This window comes from Salmo trutta, chromosome 34, assembly GCF_901001165.1.
Source record: "Salmo trutta chromosome 34, fSalTru1.1, whole genome shotgun sequence".
Lineage (NCBI taxonomy): Eukaryota > Metazoa > Chordata > Actinopteri > Salmoniformes > Salmonidae > Salmo > Salmo trutta.
The window spans coordinates 10106884-10122724 of record NC_042990.1 but is presented as its reverse complement, the minus strand read 5'-3'; the positions used below and the strand labels follow the sequence as shown (position 1 = coordinate 10122724).

The window sequence follows — 15841 nt, the reverse complement described above, 5'->3', positions numbered from 1 at the left end:
TATTCATGCTGCAATTTCACCTCCAGAAAATCACATTCCTTTACCAAAGCTGACTTTATTACAAATACATTAGTTGGATTTATGGTGGGGAGATTTGAAAAGACATGATCTGTGCCACCAGGTTTCGTGATCTGTGCCGCCAGGTTTCATAACCATTTCACTTGTGTTCATTAAGCCAGCCTGATGGAAATATAGTGTGTGGCCTCTCTCTCAAGCCTTGTGTGCATAGCATGCGTTACGGCATAACATTGAACTCATAAGCCGGGAAGCCACTGTGCGAGCCAAGGAGGATTGGAGATGGAGGGCAGGGGAAGAAAGGGTGAGGGAGCTTTTCTCCCTGTGAATCTCTCATCCTCATCCCTCCATATATGCTGGGCGGGCTGGGGATGTTTGTCAGTTGGAAACATGTTATATTTAACCTTCTTCCTTCTCTCCCCTGCAGATATCAGGATGTCAAAACCAGCAGAGGATGAGAAGCCTGGGGCAGACTTTCCAGGGGAGAGCACAGGTAACCATTTTGAGACTGCATTATGTGCTGCTTTGATATCAGTTATCATCATGTGCCATCATTAGGCCAATTTCATGTTTGAATGAAAGGATGTTGTGTGTGTGTCTACATCTGTTTATGTTGTCGTATTGATTGGGGAGAGTGGGCTAATCTGGTGTGTTGTTTTTGGATGTATTTACATTTTAGTCATTTAGCAGGCGCTCTTATCCAGAGCGACTTACAGCAGCAATTAGGGTTAAGTGCCTTGTTCAAGGGCACATTGACAGATGTTTCACCTAGTTAGGGATTCAAACCAGTGACCTTTCAGATACTGGCCCAACGCTCTTAACTGCTAGGCTACCTGCCGCTCTATGACACAACACATCCACAATAAGAGACCTCAAATCTTCTCCTTTGGTCACGTCGCTCACATTTTCCGAACAGAAAGTGAGAATGTTTTAGTCAGCCTGTTTGTATGACTTATGCACGTGACACTATACCGCCATATAAGTCACTGCTCAGAGTCATGTTGTCACACACCTATATGTTTAACTAGATTTAGCTCACACCTTGGGCTGCGGAATGTGAGTAATTGACATTTGAAGTAACCTGTTTAAGGTTTTGCTACAGCCTGAGGTATTTAAAGTAGATCATGACGGGGTTATTAGAATTCCACTTTATACTTTTCTCATCTCTCTTTCTCACCCGTCTTTGTCTTTCTCACCCTCTTTTTTTATCTTACAGACTCCGAGAGGAACAGTCCTGATGCCAATGATCAGGTCTGTCATTTCAATTTAAGTAATTGTAAAACTATGTTTGTTGTTGTTGATCTATTGTTATTTGTGTTTTTTATGTATTGCTGTCGTTTGCTCTAAGGTTGTAATAAGATTGTCTGTGCATATAGTAGAACCTCAAAGATCCAAACCTCAAAGTTAAGGACTAACCGGTCAACCCAACGGGCAAATATTAAACCGGGACATAAATGCAAAAAAAACCCATCTTAGGCAACAGACAAACAGAAATGTTGCTTAGATCTGGTAAAAACATATCAGATATTTACAGTATCTGGAAAATTATTTTTAAAACATACGCAATCATCATTTTGTATAAAGGTTTGGTGCTGTTTGTAGGTGAATTTCAAAGTGTTATAGACATTTCAGTGTTCAGAACCACCTCAATTCACAAAATTGTCCTGAGGTCCTACTGCTGTATTTTTTTGGATAGGTTTGAATTAATTTAAAAATGAAAATGATTAGGAAACACGTGGATTCAATTGATGAGTTTTATTAAGGTATTCTGTCAATCTGGAATGGCACCTGTGTTTATAGCTTCGCAGTTGAATAGATTTAAAGATCTGTGTCTGAATGGATTTTATTGTTGCCATTCGTTTCATCACAGGTTCAGCCAATGAAAACGAGTCCCTTCAGTCTTTCTCCTACCTTCAGCAGCATCAAGGTGAGTGAATTAGTGCACTCACATGCGAGAGAGACAGTGTGTGTGTGTTTGCACAGCCGACTTTATAAAGACATGCTGCAGAAGAGGGGAATTAGCTTTTCCTTTCTCTTCAGAAAGACAGACTATGGACATGGATGTATAGAAATTGAGGGAGATCGAGGAAAAAAAGAGGGAGATGGGCAGATGGATTTCCTCAGGTCAGAAATCCTCAGCCAACTTGGAATATTCTAAGATTATTTAGACAACAGAGCTCAACATTTTTTGCATGGTAATATATTTTGTACTGTATGTTGTGGCCCCCGTTAGGGCTAAAATGCTGATCAAATTCATAAATACTGAACAAAACTATAAACGCAACATTAGGAGAACCTTCCGGAACAACAACCATCTCTGCAGCACTCCACCAATCAGGCCTTTTTTTTAACCTTTATTTAACTAGGCAAGTCAGTTAAGAACAAATTCTTATTTATAATGACAGCCTACTGGAGAACAGTGGGTTAACTGCCTTAAATGTTGTTCAGGGGCAGAACAACAGATTTTTACCTTGTCAGCTTGGGGATTCGACCCAGCAACCTTTTGGTTACTGGCCCAATGCTCTAACCACTAGGATACCTGCCACCCCTCAGTAAAAGGCACATTTCAGCCCACTTGGAGTTTACCAAAAGGCACCTAAAGACTCTCAGACCATGATTCTCTGGTCTGATGAAACCAAGATTGAACTCTTTGGCCTGAATGCCAAGCGTCACGTCTAGAGGAAACCTGGCACCATCCCTACGCTGAAGCATGGTGGTGACAGCATCATGCTGTGGGGATGTTTTTCAGCGGCAGGGACTGGGAGACTAGTCAGGATTGAGGGAAGGATGAACTGAGCGAAGTACAGAGAGATCCTTGATGAAAACCTGCACCAGAGCGCTCAGGATCTCAGACTGGGGCAAAGGTTCACCTTCCAACAGGACAATGTCCCTAAGCACACAGCCAAGACAACGCAGGAGTGGCTTCAGGACAAGTCTCAATGTCCTTGAGTGGCCCAGCCAGAGCCCGGACTTGAACCCAATCGAACATCTCTGGAGAGACCTGAAAATAGCTGTGCAGCAACGCTCCCCATCCAACGTGACAGCACTTGAGAGGATCTGCAGAGAAGAATTGGAGAAACTCCCCAAATACAGGTGTGCCAAGCTTGTAGTGTCATACCCAAGAAGACTCAAGGCTGTAATCGCTGCCAAAGGTGCTTCAACAAAGTACTGAGTAAAGGGTTTGAATACTAATGTAAATGTGATATTTCTGTTTTTTATTTTTAAGAAATCTGCCAAAAAATTAAATATAACTGTTTTTGCGAGAAAAAAAAATCTATTTTAGAATAAGGCTGTAACCTAACAAAATGTGGAAAAAGTCAAGGGGTCTTAATACTTTCCGAAGGCACTGTTTATGTGACCGACTGGCTTGATTCGGTCTTATGTAGCAAAATCTGAAATTGTGTTTTTTACATTGGATAAAAGTAGAGACTCAGACCTAGACAATGGTATATCATACACTACAGTTGAGGAACAATGGGAAAGTAATTATTAGTGATGCACCAATATGGCATTTTTGGCCGATACCGATATCCAATATTTTCCTTGCCAAAAATAACCGATACCGATAACCGATATAAAAAAAATGCGCAGCCTTTTAAGAATTCTAGTACAGTTAAATAGTTAACACACCACATGGATGCAGCGGTCTAAGGCACTGGATCTCAGTGCAAGAGGCGTCACTACAGTCCCTGGTTCTAATCCAGGCTGTATCACATCCGGCCGTAGGGCGGCGCACAATTGGCCCAGCATCGTCCGGGCCGTCATTGTAAATAGAATTTGTTCTTAACTGACTTGCCTAGTTAAATAAAGGTTACACACACACACATCACACTGACCAAAAAGTTATTTTGTTGGCATTTACGTATGTCCCCATTACCAGTCAAACATAATCAAAACTTATTTCTTTCACTTACTTGCTGTGCTGTTTCATTGTTTATTTGTTCAGTCGTTTCATTCTCAACCAGGATTTCTATGGAACGCCGTTTGGGTCTTTGCGTGTCAAAAAAGATTCACGTCAAATAACACTATATAGCTAGGTGTCATCATCTAAAATATCCCAAATTTATAAGACAGTTCTTATTTGATTAATGGTGGATAAGCCACAATAGTGGACTTTGCGGTTAGCCTTCAAAATAAAAGTATGGCATAATTCTACTATTTGTATTAATTTGCATCACTGTCAATGACATACGTTTATTTTGAAGGCAAACCGCAAATTCCACTATTGTGCCAAATCCTTATTGTGGCTAGCTTCACAACACATAACCCGGTCCAGTCGAGCGTCACTAGCCAGATGAAGCTAGCTGGCTGCTTATAACTTTAGCTTTGGGCAACAGGGTTAAGTAGCTGGCTAGCTATTTATTTTCATGAACTGAAGTTCATTTCAATAGGTGAACAACAAGTGGCAACCTAGCTAATACTTACTCACAAGGATTCCTAAATCATTGCTAAGAATAATGAAAATGACTGCAGTTTCTACTGGTCATTGTTTTCAGGCTGGTTGTATTGGTGCTAGCTAGGTACCAAGCTAAAGCTAGCTATCCCAGAAGTTGCTGTCGAACAAATGATGCTTTATTACCAACGCAGTATTGTAAAGACATTGTTTTGTACAGCTTTGACAGTGCTACTGTATCTTTTTTGACACGCAAAGACCTAAACAGCGTTCCATAGTATGTATGTCGTGAAGCTAATAGCAGTGACGCTATTACTGTGTAACTCCGGTAGGGCAACATCTGAAAAATAGTGCACTTGGTAGTGTGTACCGGTGCTCGACCAGTCGGCGAAAGCCAACATCACCCACGACAGAGAACGGTTGATTGTCAAGGGCAATGAATTCCATTATCTTGGCTTTAATGGATTTCGCCTTTGAGTTGTCTCGCTGAAATTTTCTTACTCTTTCAAATGACTGCTCGACTTGTTGATTGCTCGATCCACACAGCAGACATTGTGTGGGCTAGGTTAGGAATGCTGTTGCACGTGTAGGGCAAAATTTTATGTGCCGTTATTACGTCATGTACCTACGTTATATAGGTATGTGCTGTAACTTTGACATCGGTTTTTATCATTGGCGTTAAACTAAACTAGACATATTGATTCCGATATGTTTGCCGATATATCGTGCATCCTTAGTAATTATGTTTTGGAAGTTGATAAACTTGTAACCCCACCTTTGAGAAAATGGACCTAGAATGTTTTGGTACACTTACTGGCAAGCTCTTCTTTGTCTACACCCATTCAGCATCATTCACACCCTCTTAAGCCTTAGCTCCACCCATCTCTTTAAGGATTCACATGTGAGGCCATGTGCTGAGTGAGGCCATATGCTGAGAGAGTATGGTTGGTAGTGTACTAAACAACCAAATATTTCAAGACTAAAGGCTGGTTTATACTACATCTATCGACATGTCTGTAGACAGTTGTCACAGTGACATCATGAACATTCTATTGTCGTCCGACGTCAAACTTGTCATTGTCATTTTGAAAAAGTATAAACACAAAAACGACAGGATGCATGACATCAGCAGCCTGGTGGTCCAAACTAGCATAACTATTGTATTTTAACCCCACTAAATCCATCCGTTTAAAAATGAATTTTGTATTTTTATGTCAATTTAGCAAACCAAAATCCACTTTCGAAACAATGTTTTGGGTCATTTATAGCTTGTTAGTTAGCTAGCTAGCTAATGTTAAGTTAGCTGGCTAGCCAGTTCAAATAATGACCATATCATATAGCTGACAACGTCTTAACTAGCTCATTTGTATAAATTATTACAAGAAAATAAACTCACAACAAGATCATTATTTAAAAGTTAATGGTGAGCTAATTACAGAAAATAGCTTGGGTTGTGAGTGTGATGAAATAAAAGCAGGACATTCTACGGGATACTTTTATTACTTAGACACTGTCTTGTTGGCCTAACGTTATATCCTAATTTGACTTTGGTGCATGTCATGTTGTTCTTCACATTACCGTCTCTGGTAAACATGCAATATATCAAATAAAATCAAAGTTTATTTGTCACATGCACAGCATACAAAATGTGTAAAAAAAGCTGTATACATGGATGAACGCTTCTCTCTTTCTGCCACGGATGCCATGGTTGCCCTTAGTTTGAAGATGTGATCCGGAGACAGATGTTTTATTCAACAGCTTTCTGTGTGTTCTCTTTTCGACTCCCCCTGCATATTTGCAGTCAAACGCCAGAATTTTCTCCATCTCCTTAGCTATCATACTCTGCTTCCACCGGACATTCCACTGATTTCAAAACTCGGTCCTCCAGAAAGTGGAGAGCATTAGCAACACTTTTGCAGTTCTTTGTGATATCTTTCAAAAAAATCTGCGTTAGAAAGGATTACCTACACATACTGAGCAGCTCATGTTATAGACAGAAGCTTGCTAAATGGCAGACCAATCCGAATTCATCTCTTGACATGTCCAGCCCATCCATTGTCTCAGCCAATCATGGCTAGCGGGAAGGTTCCTGACTTTTTCCGTGGCTAAACTGATTCGGCTCATCATTTAACAATTGTATTTGTATTTCCAGATGACATACAAGTTTGTTATTAAGGCAAATAAAAGTTCACATGTTCCAGAAGGCATTTCTTTTTTAAATAAAAAAAATACATGTTTACGTTCAAATGCCTTTCCTGTGAAGTAGTGAAGCGCGACCTACGCCTAGTTTCCTGAAACGAGTCACATATCCACTAAACAAAAATATAAATGCAACATCAGGGCCTAAAATTCACTGCCACTGTGTCATGTAGATGAAAAAAAACTACCAGCCCGTCAGATTTTTTACCAGCCCAAATATATTTTTGCCATAATTACATAAAAAAACTGATGACCATGCTTTGTAATGTTTCTAAAACAAGAAATGTATTATTAAGAAGTAATGTGGTATTTTGCTCAATTTAATAAATTTTTTTGTGACCTGTGTCTTTTACCCCAAATATCAGATGATTAAAAAAATTCAGCTGCCCATTTAAGGGAGGGAGGTTACCGTGGTAATGGGGCCACTCGAGTATGTGTGTGTGTGTGTGTGTGTGAGATTTGGGATGTGACTAGTAGTAGACCGCTTCTCTTCGCTATCAGTTGAAGCAGAAGATTCAAACGAACATTTGAAAAACAACCAAGCTTGTGAAGAAAACAATGTAATAAGCCAAGAAACCAGAGGACTTTGCTGACTAGACCAACTATTATGCTTGTGCAAGCTCCTCCAAAATTAATTCTATCAGCTCTTCACTCAAAGCTTCAGCTCTTCACTCAGCACAAAGCTGTTGCTGCGCGAGGTGGGATCTAGGATTTGTATTTCTTTGTGCGATTAGCAGCTATGAAACAAAACAGCAGAAATACTTTGTAAACAGCTTCACACATATGCCAATACTTGACTTTTGACAAAAAAATGTATTCACAATTTCAAATGTAATGCTCGCACTGTAGAGCCCTGAAAATTGACCACCTGCCAACGTGGCTGGTGAAATAGACATTCTTACCCGCTAATACCTAAATCTACCAGTATTTGGCGCGTGTTAATTTTAGTGAGCATTTTTTCTTTGCCAAGATAATCCATCCACCTGACAGGTGTGCATTATCAAGAAGCTGATTAAGCAGCCTGATCATTACAGAGGTGCACCTTGTGCTGGGGACAATAAAAGGCCACTGAAATGTGCAGTTTTGTCACACAACACAATGCCACAGATGTCTCAAGTGTTGAGGGAAAGTGGAATTGCCATGCTGACTGCAGGAATGGCCACCAGAGCTGTTTCCAGGAAATTTAATGTTCATTTCTCTACCATAAGCCACCTCCAACCTTGTTTTAGAGAACTTGGCAGTACATCCAACCAGCCTCACAACCGCAAACCACGTGTATGGCGACGTGTATGGCGTCGTGTGGGCGAGCGGTTTGCTGATGTCAATGTTGTGAACAGAGTGCCCCATTGTGGCGGTGGGGTTATGGTATGTGCAGGCATAAGCTACGGACAACGAGCAAAATTGCATTTTTATCGATGGCAATTTGAATGCACAGAGATACCGTGACGAGATCCTGAGGCCCATTGTCGTGCCATTCATCATTACCTCATGTTTCAGCATGATAATGCACGGCCCCATGACGCAAGGATCTGTACACTATTCCTTGAAGCTAAAAATGTCCCAGTTCTTCCACGGCCTGCATACTCACCAGACATGTTATCCATTGAGCATGTTTGGAATACTCTGGATTGATGTGTTCAAGTACCCGCCAATATCCAGCAACTTCGCACAGCCATTGAAAAGGAGTGGGACAATATTTAATCAGGAGTGGGACAATATTCCACAGGCCACAATCAATTGAGTAGCCCAGCCAGAGCCCGGACTGGAACCCGATCGAACATCTCTGGAGAGACCTGAAAATAGCTGTGCAGCAACGCTACCCATCCAACCTGACAGAGCTTGAGTGGATCTGCAGAGAATAATGGGAGAAACTCCCCAAATACAGGTGTACCAAGCTTGTAGCGTCATACCCAAGAAGACTCGAGGCTGTAATCGCTGCCAAAGGTGCTTCATCAAAGTACTGAGTAAAGGGTCTGAATACTTACGTAAATGTAAACGTCATTTAAAAAAAAATATTATTATAAATTTGCAACAATTTCTAAAAACCTGTTTTTGCTTTGTCATTATGGGGTATTGTGTGTAGATTGATCATTTTTAGAATAAGGCTGTAACGTAACAAAATGTGGAAAAACTCAAGGGGCCTGAATACTCTCCGAATGCACTGTATACGTCAAATTTAAGCTTGAATGTTAGCTGTGTGGTTCATATATAGATGGTACTCTAATATTAATACATGTTTTATCTCAAGAAACCACCCAAATCCTTAGTTTTAGGCAAAATATATGTTTTTGCTCCAATCAGGTCATTTCTGGACCATATTTCTGTCCATTTAAAGGACCCATTTTGGCAACTAAAATGAGGCCTGTGTACCAGATGCCCAAAAACATTTTTATGATTATTCTTCTGAGTTTTAACCTTATTCAATGTTTTGATATTATTCACCCTGCAGAGTAAAAGTGAGGCGGGACCTGAGATGATCTCCACCCATGTGCCGCCTCCTTCCCAGCAGCAGACGCCTCACCCTCACACACAACTCATGTTGGCAGGGAGTCAGCTGGCAGGGGTAAGCACTGGCACAGATGTAGTGTGTAGGCGGTTAGGGTGATGGACAGTAAGCATTTTCTGCTTCGCTCATGCTCTTGCTTGCATCTTACCAAGGTTGGAGTGAATTCCATTTTCATTCAATTCTGTCAATTAAGGAAGTAAACAGAAATTCAAATTCAAATCTTCCTCATTCCTGAATTGACTGAATTAAAATGGAATTGATCCCATCTCTGCCTCTTACTGCCTGCTCAAACGCACTATTCTTTTTCTCTTCTGCTTTTCCCCCTCTTCTCTTTGGGTAAACCCTACCCTCTCCTCCACCACCTCCTCTTCTTCCCGCCTCTTCCTCAGCTGGCTGCCCTCTTGCCTGCACAGCAGCAGCTGTTGCTTCAGCAGGCCCAGGCTCAGCTCCTGGCCGCCGCCGTGCAGCAGTCCAATGCGGCTCACGCTGCTCATGCCGCCCACGCAGCCGCCCAAGCCAATCAGCAGCAGCAGCAGCAACAGCTGACCAAACAGGAGCAAGCCCCGCCCCAGCTCACCCTCTCTCAGCCTATCCAGCTCACCGCCCAGGTAGGAGCGGCCAGTCACAGATCAGATATGACCAGCTTTAAGCCAATCTAACTCACTAACCAACACTCGTCTATGTCAGAAGTGTTTCTCTATATACTCTTAGGTGATGTTACTTTGAAGGCTGGGGCTGTGCACATTTTGGTACTTTGCTCATTTCTTTGCATTGTATTGTGTGTATGTTGCTCTGTTCAGAAATCATACATGACTCGCTTACCTTTTTCCTCTCTCTCTCTTCCTCCTGTAGGATATCCAGCAGCTGTTGCAGCTGCAGCAGTTAGTCCTGATGCCCGGCCACCACCTGCAGTCTCCTCAGTTCCTCCTGCCTCAGGCCCAGGGACAACAGGGGCAGCAGGGTAAGTGGGACCTACTAAGTAAGTGAGAACCACCATCATCAACACTGTCACTTCCTCTTGGCACAAAACATCATGTAGAGCTTGGCGTTATGATCTAATTGCTTTGTTCTAAAACAAGTTAGAATAAAGTTGTAGTAATACAGTTAAAATACAATAAAGTAGTGTTCATATAATTACAATACTTTAATAGTGTTAATAGTGTTAACGGCTTCTCCGTTGTTTTCCTCAGGTTTGCTCTCGACACCTAATTTAATTTCGCTACCTCAGCATCAGCAAAGCCAGGGGAGTCTTCTAACTACTCCACCCAGGCTGGGACTGCAAGCACAGGTATAGTATTATTGAAAACCACCTCAAATATGTGTGTGTGTGTGTGTTGAGACTTTATAACATACTGTACTACATACTTGTAAGTAGGGTAGGGATCTGCCTCTACAAGCAGAAAACAAAGAGCTCTGTGGAATCAGTGCTGGTGCATTGATCCAAACGCTGATCTAATCAAACACCAAACCAGAAACCCAGAGTGTGTTTGAATTGATCCACAGTTTAAACATTGCTAATGTCAGTGTGTCAGCCAACCCTCGCCATTCCGGCAGGAATGATATGGGCTTATGTTTCCCGTACTGTAGCGTCGCCAAGGTGACGGCCTCTCATCATTACAGAGGGACAAGAGCGGGGATGGCGGGGTGACCTCTGGGGCCTCGGCAGCCCCAATGACCTCAGTGACCTCTGGCCCTCACGGCGAGGAGCCCAGTGACCTGGAGGAGCTGGAGCAGTTCGCCCGCACCTTCAAACAGAGACGCATCAAACTGGGCTTCACACAGGTACGTTTGTATGCGTGCGTGTGCATGTGTTGTGATAAAGGGCAAGAGAGCCATGAGCAATTTGATCAAGCTAGACTTCATATGGGTCAGAGTGTGTGTGGGTGTGTGTGTGCGTGGGTCAGTGTGTATGTGTGTTTGCAGTGGGGGTGGGGGAGCAGGAGGAGCTCGAGGCCAGAATGAAGATGACCGTTTAACACAAATTGTCTCTTCCCTCAGGGTGACGTAGGCATGGCGATGGGGAAACTGTATGGGAATGACTTCAGCCAGACCACCATCTCTCGCTTCGAGGCCCTAAACCTGAGCTTTAAGAACATGTGCAAGCTCAAGCCTCTGCTTGAGAAGTGGCTAAACGACGCAGAGACCATGGCGATAGACAGCATGCTTCCCAGCCCGAACTCTCTCTCCTCCCCCATGATGGGGTTTGAGGGCATGACGGGGCGCCGCAGGAAGAAACGCACCAGCATTGAGACCAACGTCCGCGTGGCCTTAGAGCGCAACTTCATCTTGGTGAGAAAGAGAGACGTCCCACAACAGACTCCTAAGGAACCCACTCAAATGACATTCTACTCCCTACCCTGCACTCACAGTGGAGTACATAAACCAACGACTCAGTCCACAACAGTTTATTGAAGTTTATTTCACTTTTTGATGAACATTTCATTTAACGGAAATAAATATTTACCCTTGCTTGGTATTTTCGAAATACTGCTGAAACTGTTGAATGTAACATTGACAACATGTCAGCTTTATGCGATATAAAATGTTTGTGGTCTGTGACAACATGCTTGACCATGATTTTTGACTGTGTTCCCTCCAGAACCAGAAGCCTAACTCAGAGGAGATTCTCCTGATGGGCCAGCAGCTCAACATGGAGAAGGAGGTGATCCGGGTCTGGTTCTGCAACCGGCGCCAGAAAGAGAAGCGCATCAACCCTTGCAGTGCCACCCCTCCCCTGCCCAGCCAGCCCCCCTCTATGACGCACAAACCCCCCTGCTACAGCCCGCACATGGTATGACCCCGCACTCACCCCATCCCCACCCTCCCCACCATGCCTCTCATTGGCAGGCCTTTGGTCCTTTGCCTCCCTGCTCCTTAGTTTGCAAACAAACTGTCTAAATACAAGTCAGGCATCATGAGAGGAATAGATCTTTGACTCTCTGTATCTATGGACTTGCCCCCCTCCCTCTGCATGACCCCATGTGTGACCCTGTGGCCTATCCCATCCTGCACTGCTCCACTCTCAGCGCCGTCCAAATGGCTACACTGTTGTATGAGGTGCCAAATGTTACAGACCAACCCACACGTCATCACAGTTACACCATGAGAGCATGTTTCTTCTGTCTCTCTCCTCCTCACGGCCTATCCACCGCTCTTTCTTTCTTTCTTTCTTTCTTTTTTCTTTCTTTCTTTTTTTCTTTCTTTCTTTCTTTCTTTCTTTCTGTTTCTCTCCCTCCAGGTGTCCAGTCAGGGGCTGCACCAGGCTGCCACCAGCCTCAGCACAACAGGTGAGGAAATCGATTTTTGGATACATTTGTGTTTTTGTGAAGCTAGGCTATAAGTGCCAGAGGTATAAATTCCCTTTAGTGGACTAAGACATAGAGACGAGTGCAGATGCCCAGTACCATGGGCGTTGGGAAAACCTAGCAATGTCACCAAATGTACTGTATACCATTCATATTACTACTGATGGTTCGCTCTCTCTTTCTCAGTGACCAGTCCATTACCCTCAGTGACCTGCCCTCTGACCGTCTGTGGCTCTGCAGCCACCAGCTCCACCCCCTCCTCTAGGACTCCGCCTCCACATAGCACAGCCAGCCCCGCTCCTCCCACCCTCAGTACCCACAGCCTGAACGCTGGGTGAGTGTCTTCTCTCTCTCTCTGTCTCTCTCTAACTACTACTCTACACTTACTCAATCTTAACACTGAACAATCCCTCATACTCAACAAACACACTTTGATATTCGCTGGGTTAGTGTCCCCTAATTATATAATTATACTTCTACTCTATCCTCTCTCTGTCCCTTGGACACTCAACGACTACTGCTCAATAGAACACTGACTCCTAACACTGAATCCTCAGCATCTGCTAAACTGTGTACGCAGCCAATAAAGTCAACTTTTAGACTGGATGAGGTCATATTTACTGACTTGCTGGGAATTTATGATATGGGACTACATGGGGAATTTCATGTCACCCCACCTGTTTTGCAGCAAATCTGAAAGTTCTCACACACATATGAAGAAACATGAATATTTGTCTGCAGGCACGGACGTGCTAGTCAACCCAGAGTCAGACCAATGCATGAATTGAAAACATGTTGTTTATCCTTAATAGAAAAACAAGAGGGTGTTTGATTAATGAGCTTTCACTTAACCCTCTTGGTCCTTTCTCTATCTCTGCATGTGTGAATGTGTGTGTATGTGCACATGGGGGAATATGGATCCATACATATTCAAAGGAACACAATGATGGGAGTAAGCACAGGGATGAACCAGGCTCTCGTCAGCAGCAATCCCCTGGCCACAATGCAAGGTGTGTTTGTCTGCCAAAATCGGTGTGTATCCAGATTATGGACGGTATTCTGACTTCTGATAAGCGCGCGCAACGCTGCCTGGCGTAAATCATGACTTAGTGTCAATAGGATACAATTTTGAGTTAAGCGTGCAGATCTCAAGTCAGAAAAGAGGATGTCCCTCCATTTGCCATCATTTCAACATGCGATTTCAGATCAGTTGAAATTGCATGTCTTCACACCATCCCATTCCATCCATATCACCACCAAGTAGATCATGGGAGTGTCGTGTGTGTCTGTGTGTATGTGCCAGGCGTTTTTCTGTAAGCTCTGACTGGCTAAGCTCTCCTTGCTCTACTCATACTACGTTCTCTCATCTGTTGCAAAGTCTCACCTTCATCATCACCATCCTTCATCTCACCCTGTCATCAGTTAGTGTCACCCAAATCAATGCCGATGTATTCACTTATATTCTTTCTCCTCTACCTTTCTCTTCCCCCACCAATCCTTCCACCTGCCTCTCTCACCCCGTCCCCTGTAACTCTATCATGGTTCAGCTCTGGCTGCCAGTGGTGGGCAGCTGCCCATTTCCAGTCTTGAGGCCGGAGGTCAGATGATCCTGGGCGGGGCTGGGGTTCGCCCCTCCCTATTCCTCAACCGCCACACCCTCCTGCCTATGGCGTCCCACCAAGCCGGCGTGGGATTGGTCGGCGGTCACAGGGGAGCCTCTCCATCCCCCGGCGCCAGCGGCATGGACGTCGACTCCTGCTCCGCCTCTCCCTGCTCCAGCCCCGCCTCCTTCGGCTCGTTCAGCGAAGCCTCACCGCTGCCGCTTGGCGGGGCCATGGCCGAGTGACGACGACACAACCCAAAGGATCCTATCAGAAGGAGGAGGATGAGTTTTAGTGGAGCTTTACAGAAACACCTCACCTTTCAACCAAAGCCATCTCTCTCTCCCTCCATTTGTCGCCTCCGCTCTCTCTCCCGGAGTCTTTCAAAGCCAAAAAAAATACACAGATTGAAAGAGGAAGAAGAGAGCGAGGAAGAATGGAGAGGAGGAGAGAACAGGAGAACGGTGGAGATTTAAACCAAAAAAAATATATATCTATACAGTTGGAGAGATGGCATTGTGGAACGCAGTGAATGCTAATGTACATTTACTCCTTTCTCTGGAAAAGAACAAATGAACTGAAAAACCTGATGAAAAAGAGGGCAGGGATGAGAACTGAACTAAGACTCAGAAAGAGATGGGTGGCAAGGACACGAAAAGAAAGAAAGACTTTCAACAAGCTTCAGCAGATGGATGGAAAGAAAACCAAATAAAAAAAACCTACAGGGGAAAAACACACAAAGAGAAAAATGACAAACATGCCAAAATCTCCAAAACCGAAATACCAAAAACTGAAACCAAAAAAACGGAGAGAAAAGCTTTACTTAAAAGACTTATGATTCTGATCTGTCCAGGATCAGCACATCAACCACACTTAACAAGGCCAAAAACATGTATTCATTTCATCATAATATATTCTTTTAAAGTTTTGTTTACAACACTTTTACAACGCTTATTTTTAGTATTTTATATGATTTGAGCTTTGCGTTATGTCATACCAAATTATTTGATATAGATATCTTAGTAGTGTCAGTCCTCCCACATATCTCTACCTACCTCTCTAGTGGCTCTACAGTTTCAACCTAGTTACAGTATTAAACTGTGTTGTGGATTTAGCAGTCACCTCAGACTAATAACAATTAGTAACTTTCCAACTTATTTTGTGGTTTATTTTCTGATTTCTGATTTTTCTTATGATCATCGTAATTATCATCATCATCATTAGGGCTATTATCTTCAATATTTGTTTAATATGATGAGATATTTTTATTTAAACTTTATTTAACTAGGCAAGTCAGTTAAGAACAACATCTTAATTACAATGACGGCCTACCCCGACCAAACCCGGATGACGCTGGGCCAATTGTGCGCCGCCCTGTGGGACTCCCAATCACGGCCGGTTGTGATACAGCCTGGATATTATTGCCTCCTTTGTTTCATAACTTATTTTATACAGTGGAGTCAAAAATGATTGACACCCTTGATAAAGATGAGCAATAATGACTCTATAAAATAAATTATTAAAATACTGGGCTATATTGTATGCAAAAAAATATATAATTATATCATACGAATAATTGCTCAGAAAAAGAGATTTTGTTTAACAAGTAATACAAAAAAAATCTAAAAAAAGATAGGGATCAAAATTATTGGCACCCCTGTTTTCAATACTCCAGCATCCTCCCCTTGTGAGGATAAGGACACTGAGCCTTTTTCTAAAATGTTTTATGATATTGGAGAACACGTTGAGAGGGATCTTAGACCATTCCTCCATACAGAATCTTTCCAGATCCTTGATATCCTTTGTCTGCGCTTATGGACTG

At 43.0% G+C, this 15841-nt stretch overlaps 1 protein-coding gene across 5 annotated transcripts in view; it reads left to right on the top strand.

The window, feature by feature from the left end:
• LOC115173530 (POU domain, class 2, transcription factor 2-like) overlaps positions 1-14737 on the top strand; it is a 79227-nt gene extending 64490 nt beyond the window's left edge. For 4 of the 5 annotated variants that reach the window (XM_029731705.1, XM_029731709.1, XM_029731708.1 and 1 more), the window contains exons 2-15: positions 443-508; positions 1232-1266; positions 1886-1942; positions 9057-9170; positions 9503-9721; positions 9966-10092; positions 10304-10401; positions 10701-10895; positions 11112-11402; positions 11713-11904; positions 12352-12400; positions 12605-12752; positions 13355-13428; positions 13966-14737. In XM_029731705.1, coding sequence (XP_029587565.1) covers positions 443-508; positions 1232-1266; positions 1886-1942; positions 9057-9170; positions 9503-9721; positions 9966-10092; positions 10304-10401; positions 10701-10895; positions 11112-11402; positions 11713-11904; positions 12352-12400; positions 12605-12752; positions 13355-13428; positions 13966-14264 — 1964 coding nt within the window. In that variant the 3' untranslated portion in view covers positions 14265-14737. The remainder of the gene's footprint in view (positions 1-442; positions 509-1231; positions 1267-1885; positions 1943-9056; positions 9171-9502; positions 9722-9965; positions 10093-10303; positions 10402-10700; positions 10896-11111; positions 11403-11712; positions 11905-12351; positions 12401-12604; positions 12753-13354; positions 13429-13965) is intronic. The other variant, XM_029731706.1, reaches the window with a different exon arrangement.
• The last annotated feature ends 1104 nt before the right edge of the window (positions 14738-15841 follow it).